Below are 9,744 nucleotides of genomic sequence, written 5' to 3' on the forward strand. Positions count from 1 at the left end.
GGATCGAGGACAGCAGAGAATAAGCAAAGGGCTCTTCATTCTTTAGGTGTTATTCAAGGTGTCCCCTCCTTCAGGAAGCTCTCCTTGATCCCTGGGCTGGACTTGCCTATTCTGGGCTTCCACAGCCCCCTGGGATTGCTCAGTGCAGTCCTGACCACTTTAGGCCCTCACTGTGTAGAGACAGGTCTTTGCCCACTGGAAAAACCTCTCTGGAACTAGGCCCTCAGTCTGGTTCCCATTTCCTCAGGGCCTGGGTGTCCTGTTGCAAGATTTCTTTTTTTTTTTTAAATATTTTATTTATTTATTCATGAGAGACAGAGAGAGAGAGAGGCAGAGACACGGGCAGAGGGAGAAGCAGGCTCCATGCAGGGAGCCCGATGTGGGACTCGATCCCAGGACTCCGAGATCACGCCCTGGGCCAAAGGCAGACGCTCAACCGCTGAGCCACCCAGGCGTCCCTGTTGCAAGATTTCTTAAGGATCCAGATGTGCTCCTGAGTCCTGGTGATACAAACGCCTCCAACCCCGGGCCCTCGGGGGACCCCTGTGTCCCTTGGCCTCCACCTCCAGGTGCCAGACATCTGGATTCTTGGATCAGTTCACCCCAAGCCCTCTGCAAACTGAGTGCTGACAGCAGCAGGGGGTGGAGTGGGGTGGGGCAACTTCTCAGACAGGTGATCAGTGTAGTTGACAGGTCCTTGTGCCAAGAAGCCCTTTCCGATTTGATGCTCTGTAGCTGCCACCTGGAAATTCTTAATTTTCTTTTTTGAATGTGTATTTTGTAAGAAGTCTAAAGGGATGTCAGGCATGCACTGGAGGGGATTGGAGCTCACACAAGTATTCACCTCCTGCCACCTTCCCCGTCCTGGAGACAGGCTTTATCTGCCTTTCCCTCCCGGCCCCTGCCCTGTGACCACTGTCACCCTCCAGCTTCAGCAGGGCCAAGGGACACCCAGAAAGAACAGGGTCATGCACCTGTCCCACGTGGCATCTTGGGTTGGGGCATGGCAGTGGACAGCTGCCCACTGGAAAGGGAGTCTAGCAACCCAGTTGCTCTGGGTGTGGGACAGGGTCTGTAGATACCTCTGAAGGTCTGTGCTCTCAAGCATCAAGATGTTTGCCTTTGGGAATATGATATTAAATGCCAGGATGGGCGGAGAAAGATGGCAGAAGAAAGGGAAAATGCACTTCTATTTTAATATCTTTAATGGCACTCTTTCATGCTTTTTTTTTTTTTTATGATAGTCACACAGAGAGAGAGAGAGGCAGAGACATAGGCAGAGGGAGAAGCAGGCTCCATGCACCAGGAGCCCGACGTGGGATTCGATCCCGGGTCTCCAGGATCGCGCCCTGGGCCAAAGGCAGGCGCCAAACCGCTGCGCCACCCAGGGATCCCTCTTTCATGCTTTTTGAACCAGGTCCTCATATTTACGTTTTGCACCAAGCCCCACAAATTATGTAGCCAGCCCTGCCCCTAACTCCACCCCTTCCCTGATACATCCCAGATTGTACGTCCCAGAGGGAATGGGTCTGAGATAGGCTGGGAATGTCACTGGGCTCAGGGCCTGCCTTGGCCCGGGGGACAGGAAACCGTGGTGGACAGACAACCCAAGGTTGTATAAGGCCCTGCCATGACCTCCAGAGCTGGAGACTGCCTCCACACTGGCCTCTCTGTTCACCTATCTGGGGAACCAAATACTAAATCATTTTGCAGTGATCTCTGTGAATAGGAGCAGGGAAGAATCAGAGCAGGTGTAAGTAAAGGCGCTGCATTCAACCCTCCCTCTGCTCTCTGGGCCTGGGCCAGGTGGGGGTCAGCATCGAGGATCCAGGCAGGCCTGAGCAAGAGGAGACTCCCCACCCTGGGTACCACTCCCTCCCAAAATGCTAGTTCTTCTGGTCTGGCTAGTTGGGGTTCCTCCCTGAAACTCTCCCACGCAGCTGGGGACTGCAGGGCCTCCTACTCCTGAACACACAATAGTTATGGTATTATTAACCTGACTCGCTCCATCCCTCAGGAGATAGGGGTTTTCAGATCCATTTGGCAAAAGAGGCAGCTGAAGGTCAGAGAGGGAGTCCCAGTTGCTTGAGGTCACACAGCAAGAGGATGGCACAGGCAAGATTAAAATTTCATTCTGTCTAGTGTTTATACTTTACCCACTGCCTCGCTCCACTATGAAAGACACTCCTTAAAAAAAAAAAAAAAAAGACACTCCTTACAAAACAGATATCTCAGAGGCTCAGAGAGGTGAAGACACTTCCCCAGGGTCACACAGCAAGCCATAAGTGGGCATAAGTGGGGCTGGGATTTCAAGGCTGCAAGGCTGAAAGGCAGGGAGGCAGGGGTCAGTGCTGGATGACTTCACAAGTAGTCATTCACTTTCTCCCTGCGAGCCTCAGCAGGAAGCCAAGTGACGTCACCTGTATGAGTGAGGTGCTAGTCATTATTGGGAATAGGGGTGCCCAGCGGGGTCTGGGGAATAGCTGATATCTTAATGAACACAGCCGCTATTTTTCCCTGGTATAGATAAATCTTATCTATGAGTGGGGAGAAACAAAGAAAGGTTAGAGATGTGACTTATATAATGATATAATATAGTATAATGATATAAATATTATGTAATAAACATAATCTATATAAATACTATAACATAACATAAGGAGACACTTATATGAGCCTGGACATGGGATGATTAGTCATTTTGCAGCTTGCACAATGTTCTTGTTTCTGAACCTACACACAGTAATGCAGTGGTCCTGGTCGTGTCTCCCTCCACCAGGTCACGGTGTGCTCCTGTCCAGTGTGGGTGTTCTGTGTTGGTGTTGGTGTGTAACAGAACACCATGGCCTCACTGTGGGTGCCTGGCCAACTCCCTGATGTCAGGGGCTGCTTTTCTTCCTTACCTGGAAGACAGCCCAGCTCCCTCACTGGTCTCCTGGTTTTCTCTCTCCCTCCAGAATCATCATCATCATCATCATCTTCTTTTTTTTTTTAAGATTTTATTTATTTATTCATGACAGACACAGAGAGGCAGAGACAGGCAGAGGCAGAAGCAGGCTCCCTGTGGGGAGTCCGATGCAGGATCCCAGGACCCCAGGATCGTGACCTGAGCCGAAGGCAGACACGCAACCACTGAGCCACCGAGGCGCCCCTTCTCCTTTTTTTACACAGAGGCCACAGTGATATCCTTTATCTTTTTTCTTCCTTTTTAAAAAGTATAATGTACACTCAGTGGAGTATATAAGTTATAGCTGGGTAATTCTTTACAGATTTGTACACATGTGTAACTACCACCTAGATGAAGATAGCAGAGGCTCAGCACCAGTGCTCCATTGGGAAAATGAATCCCTGTTCTGTTCTAGAAGTTCATGTACATGGAATTCTATGGTATGCTTTATGTGTGTAAGGCTTCTTGAGCTCTCCATAAAGTTTTCGAGATTCATCCATGTGGCTGCAGACACCAGTAGTTGGCTTGTTTTTACTGCTGTGTAATATAATCCACGGGGTTCGGGACCCACTCATTTTTTCTCCATTCCCTTTTGATGGATATTTACATTTGTTCCCAGATTTTGATAACATTAAAAAACAAGTCTGGGAGTGCCTGGGTAGTTCAGTCAGTTAAGCATCTGCCTTTGGCTCAGGTCATGATCTCAGGGTCCTGGGATGAAGCCCCGCATCAGGCTTCCTACTCCACAGGGAGTCTGCTTTTCCCTCACCCCCTGCCTGTGCACTCTCTCTCTGCCAAATAAATAAATAAATAAATAAATAAATAAATAAATAAATAAATAAATAAAATCCTTCAAAAAGAGAGGGAGAAAGAAACACTTAAAAAAAAAAAAAAAAAGCACATCTGGGGATCCCTGGGTAGTTCAGTGGTTTAGCACCTGTCTTGGGCCCAGGGCCTGATCCTGGAGATCCAGGATCGAGTCCCACATCAGCCTCCCTGCGTAGAGCCTGCTTCTCCCTCTGCCTGTGTCTCTGCCTCTCCCACTCTCTGTGTCTCTCATGAATGAATAAATAAAACCTTTAAAAAAATGCTAAATTTTTTTTTAAAATGCTAAAGAAAATTAGAAAATATTTTTTAAAAAGTAAGTCTGGGGGGAATCCCTGGGTGGCTCAGCAGTTTGGCACCTGTCTTCAGCCCAGGGTGTGATCCTGGAGACCCGGGATCGAGTCCCACGTCGGGCTCCCTGCATGGATCCTGCTTCTTCCTCTGCCTGTGTCTTTGCCTCTCTCTCTCTCTCTTTCTCTCTCTCTCTCCCCCCTTTCTGTGTCTCTCATGAATAAATAAATAAAATCTTTAAAAAGAAAAAAAAAGTAAGTCTGACTGTGTGCCCTCCCACCCCCACTGATTTACACCCTCTAAAAGTTTATTCACCTTTCTCAGAATTAATTGAAATTTCTTCACAGGGCCTCTAATGTCCCTGCCTGGCTCCTCCACCTCTAACATCCACCTTCCTCCTTTGTCCTCTGAGCTCCAAGCCCACTGCTCTACTCCCTGAGTGGTCCATGCTCTAGTCTTTGCACAAGCTGCTTCCTTTGCTTTGTAATCTGCTCTGCCCCCAAGTCTTTGAGACCACATCTTGAAGGGCAGACACCTTGGAGCAAGCTTCACTGGCCAACCAGCCCCCCACCCCCAGACTCCATAACTCCTTGGAGCTTCCTACACTTCTTCTGTCATTATTCTAGTTGTACATAACAGTTTGTGTGACTACTTAATTAGTATCTGTCTCCCCCATCAGACAGTGTGCTCTGTGAGGACAGGCACTGGTTCTATCTTCACCTCCAACAGTGGCGCAAACCAAAGCTTGCACACCGTACGTACTCATTAAATATTTCCGGGGGGCTGGGTGTCCAGCTGACCCCTTACCCATTCTGAGCCTCAGTACTTTCCCCTCTACACCCCCCGGCCCCAAACACACAGACTTTCTCCTGGGAATTGTCAGAGAACCTTGACTCCCACCCTTTCCCTCCTCGGCAGCTGTGGGGTGACGCACGCAGGGGCGGGTGCTCCGCCCCACGGCGGACGCTGATTTGGCCTGGTTGGGCAAGGCCAGGGTTGCCTGGGGGGAGCTTACTCATCCTGGGCTCAGGTAAGAGGGCCCAGGTTGGGAAGCGGCACACCCAGGGGGGACATCGAGGGAGCAGGACCGAGCCATGGCCCCTGCCAGAAAAGCAGGCACCCAGGCAGTGATCTGGACTCCAGGCTGGCAGCTGCTGCTGCTGCTGCTGCCGCCGCTCCTTCTTGGAGGTGGGTCTGCTGCCAGGAGAGGATAGAGGGGGTAGAGTAAGGGCTTCTAGAAGGAGCTGTCTCCTACAGGAAGAGCTGTGGAGACCTGGGAAGGATCATCGGCTCTGCTCAAGGAGGCTGTGGGAGGGATCCCCCACCCTGGGCAGAGAGACTGTCCGGAGGATTCCTGCCCTGGGGGACCGTGGGAAAAGTTTTTCCATCCTGAACGGATGGGGGCCTGTGGCAAGGATCCCCCGCCCTGGTCAGAAGGGGCAGTGAGGACGGATCTCTCCCTTGAGCTGACCGGACTGTGGAGGAGTTGTCCCATCAGAAGGGTGAACTGTGGGAGAGTGTCTCTCCCATCCATAGCAGGGATCCCTCGTCTTGGATATAAGGGGCTGTGGGAAGGATGCTCCCACTGCAGGCATAGGGGGCTTGAAGCAGAGGGGCACCAGATTTGTGGGGAGGTTTTCCTTACTTCTGTCCTGGAAAGCGGTGGGCAATCGTGTCGTCCCATCCCGGGGAGAGAGGGCACGAGAAGGACTGTTCCTCCTTTCCGGAAGGAGGTTCCAGGAGCAATACCTCATTTCTACTCGGCCCTGCATCCCCAGGAACGCAGGCCCTGGAATGCTACAGCTGCGTGCAGAGAGCAGATGACGGATGCTCTCCGCAAAAGACCAAGATCGTGAAGTGCGCGCCGGGCGTGGACGTCTGCACAGAGTCCGTGGGGGCGGTGGAGACCAGTGAGTGGGGCCCTCTGGTCCATTCGTGCCCCTTCATGCTTCTCCAGCCAAGCTCCGCCTCCTTTTGTCCCGCCCCTTCTTCCGAATTTGTCCCCCACCCATTCAACGCCCTCCACGCTTCCTTTTCAGCCTGACTGGGGCCCTTCAACAGCATCACGCCGTTAGGGCTTAGAGGGGTGGAGCTGAGAAGTGCTACCGGAGTTGGGCCAACTGGGAGAGCCCGGATTTGGGACCTGGTCCCCTTCAAGGGCACAATCTATCCATTTCCGCCCCACCCCTGAGACCTCGCTACCCACCCTGTCCCTTCCAGAATCCTCTATCCAGGTAGGCTCGCTGTGATGCTGACCGCTCTAGGGGTCTCCTAGGTTCCCTAGACGGAGGCTCCACCCCACCGGCCCACGCCCGGGGGAATCTTGCCCCTGGCTGAGGCTAGGCTCCGGGGAGGCCCCACCTCTCTGCCCCTGTGCCCTGTCAGTCTCCCAGGTCCTCCTTAGGATGCTTCCGGCGGTTGCGCCCCTCTGTCGCCCGGCCCCGTCCTACTCCACTCTTGGCCTTCCCCGCCTCTTTTTTGTCCAGAGTCTGTCAGCCTGTCCCCTCGGATCCCCTCGGACTCAGCCCTTTGCGGTTCTGCCCCTCTGTCTGTGGCTCTTTCGCCTGCGACCCGCTCTCTTCTGGTGGGGGGGGTCCACTCGAGGTCCCGCCGCCGCTCACCCCGCTCCTCCCCCTCCCGCAGTCCACGGGCAGTTCTCGGTGGCAGTGCGGGGCTGCGGCTCGGGTCTCCCGGGCAAGAATGACCGCGGCCTGGACCTTCACGGAATTCTGGCCTTCATCCAGCTGCAGCAATGCTCCCAGGACCGCTGCAACTCCAAACTCAACCTCACGTCGCGAGCGCTCAACCCCGCAGGTGGGTGGGGGCGGGGCCCTAGGCTCGGGGGGCGGAGCCACACCGCGGCCGAGCCACTGGGGTGATCCCAAGCCGGAGGCGGGAGAACGAGGCCCGGGCTGGGGGCGGGGCCACGCGGCGGCAGGCGGGGCTTCGTCGAGGCCGACCTCGTGGGGCGGGACGCCAGGGGCGGAGCTACGGGAGGTGGGCGGGGCCTGCGTGGGGGCGGGGCTAGGGGCTGAGCCGAGAGTCCGTCCAGGGACTTTGGGCTGACCTGTGCTTCCTGAACCTTCTGGACCGTTTCCCTCCTACCTGCTCCCCTCGCAGGCAATGAGAGTGCGTACCAGCCCAACGGTGCCGAGTGCTACAGCTGCGTGGGGCTGAGCCGCGAGGCGTGCCACGGCACGGCGCCGCCCGTCGTGAGCTGCTACAACGCCAGCGACCACGTCTACAAGGGCTGCTTCGACGGTAACGTCACCCTGACTGCAGGTGAGCGAGTCGAGAGCACGGGGCCGACAGGAGTTGTGGTAGCCTCTCTGAGGCCTCATGGGCGGTGGGTAGCCCTTTACACAAAGACTTCCCCCCCCCCCAACGCCTTCTGGAAACTGTAGGCCTAAGTTCTTGTCTTATCCTAGAGCATCCTGAATAATGCAGCCCTATCCCCAAATAGCATGGGGCTAAGGTTGCTTTTGTCCTAGAGTTTTTTTTTGGGGGGGAAATGCATTTCCATAGAGGCCTGGTAGGTGCAGAATGGGACAATATGCCATAGGAAATGTAAGCCTCCAAGCTTCTAGATGGCAGGGGTCTACTTCGATTCCTTAAAACTCAAGGAGTTAGGGCCCCCCACCTAACCACTTAGGAGAGAGGTAGTGCATGGGCCTGGCCTCTGCCTCAGGGGGGATGTTGAACTGGGGGATGTTCTTCAAACTCCTCTTCAGGTGTATTATGGGAGATGTAGTTCTGAACTCTCAAGACTAAATTTTGGCAGGGGAGGGGGTGGAAGAGAGAGAGAGAGAGATGGAAAAAATGAGTGGGATGTAGGGAAAGTTTGTTGGCTCTTTGGTCCTGTGAGAGGTGTCTCCCTGTCCACACTTCCCTTGCAAGGCATTGTGGGACTTGTAGTTCATCCCACACACCTTTCCTCTCAAGAGTGGGAAATGCGGCTCACTATGTGTCAGAGACAGTGGGACAGCGTTTCTTAAAGTGGGGCCTGAATTGAGACTTTTGGGTGAACGGAGGCAGAGCCCTCCTGTCCCTCATTTTGGGGGTTCTTGCCCTTGTCTCGCCCCTGTTTCATTCTGGCTCGGCAAGCCTCCAACCACCGACCTACTGTGTCTCCCTCCTGCAGCGAATGTGACTGTATCCTTGCCCGTGCGGGGCTGTGTCCAGGACGAGTTCTGCACCCGGGATGTGGTGACAGGCCCAGGGTTCACACTCAGTGGCTCCTGCTGCCAGGGGTCCCGCTGTAACTCGGACCTCCACAACAAGACCTTTTTCTCCCCGCGAATCCCACCCCTTGTCCTGCTGCCCGCCCCTAAGCCCACCACTCTGGCCCCAACCACCTCTGTCACCACTTCCACCCCAGCGCCAACCACGCGTGTCTCTACCACCAAAGCCACCTCAGCCCCAACCAGCCAGACTTCTCCCCAGGAAGTACATCCTGAGACCTCCGGGAAAGAGGAATCTAGCTTTGCTGGAGGTGCCACTGGCCACCAGGACCGTAGAAATATGGCAGGGATCCCTACCAAAGATGTGGCCCATGGTAAAGCCTCTGCAACTCCCTTCACTGGGTTGACAGCCTTTCTGTTGGCTGTGGCTGCTCGCACCTTATTATGAGTTTTTCCATCTAGAAACTTCCATCTTGCCCTGTTCCCTGGCCCTGGGTACCTCTCTCTTCCCATTACTTTCCTTTCCCTGACTGGACTGGACTGGGCTGGCCCAGCCTCTGTTCTTCCCATTGTCCCCACTATCCCCGGCTTCTGCTGCACTGGTTTGCGGCTTTGGGAAATAAAGTTACCATTGTTTGTATATATCCTGCCAGGGTGTTAATAGCTTTCTGAAGGCAGCAAATGTATCTCCCTCATCTTTGTCTCTCCCTCCCCTCCTCATGGTGCCTAGGACAGAGAAAAGCCAGGGCTGTCCCAGGGAAGATGGGGGAAACAATGATAAACTTCCTCTTCGCTTTTTTATAGCCAACCTTGAATATGGGGGCAGAACCAACCTGGAATGTAGGGGTTGGAGCAACCTGGAATATAGGGGGGTGGAGCCAACCTGGAATATAGAGGGTGGAGCCAACCTGGTATATAGGGGGCAGAGCCAACCTGGAATATCGGGCCAAGGCGGATAGTGGTGCCCTCCTATGCTGGCTGCTGCCCCTGCCCCACCCCCCCCACCCCCACCATCTCTGTGGCAATTGTTTTGGCATCTGAGTTCCTTACTAGACTGTGAGCTCCTCAAGGGCAGGGACCGTGCCTTATGCCCCTGTGTAGTCAGCTTCTGGCACATAAAGGTCTCAATAAAAGTTCAATTCCTTTGTACAGTGTTTTGAAGGACTCATTTCTTACCCTAACCTCTGAGGGTGACCACTTAGCTGAACTAAGATGGGACTGCCAAGATCTTTAACAGAGAATCTGAGATCTAGAACCACAGCCCAGGGGGAAGTTGGGGTTTAGCCAGTTTGTGGGCGATCCCACTGGTGAAGGGTTACCCCATGAAACCACTAAGAAGTGAGAAGGGTGAATGGGGCTTTTAGTAATGTTTGGGAGCAGAGGGGAGCTTTGTTTTCTTGTTTTTTTTTTTTTTTTTTTTTTTAGGATTTTATTTATTTATTCATGAGAGACAGAGAGAGAGAGGCAGAGACATAGGCAGAGGGAGAAGCAGGCTCCCTG

At 53.7% G+C, this 9,744-nt stretch overlaps 1 protein-coding gene across 1 annotated transcript; it reads left to right on the forward strand.

Annotated features, from left to right (window-relative positions):
* Positions 1-5,061: 5,061 nt before the first annotated feature.
* Positions 5,062-8,886, forward strand: LYPD3 (LY6/PLAUR domain containing 3). The gene is made up of 5 exons (XM_038525659.1): positions 5,062-5,251; positions 5,842-5,973; positions 6,707-6,877; positions 7,184-7,345; positions 8,205-8,886. The coding sequence occupies exons 1-5, from the start codon at positions 5,158-5,160 to the stop codon at positions 8,690-8,692; spliced, it is 1,047 nt and encodes a 348-aa protein (XP_038381587.1). The 5' UTR covers positions 5,062-5,157; the 3' UTR covers positions 8,693-8,886.
* Positions 8,887-9,744: the final 858 nt, after the last annotated feature.

Source organism: Canis lupus, chromosome 1 (genome assembly GCF_011100685.1).
Source record: "Canis lupus familiaris isolate Mischka breed German Shepherd chromosome 1, alternate assembly UU_Cfam_GSD_1.0, whole genome shotgun sequence".
NCBI lineage: Eukaryota > Metazoa > Chordata > Mammalia > Carnivora > Canidae > Canis > Canis lupus.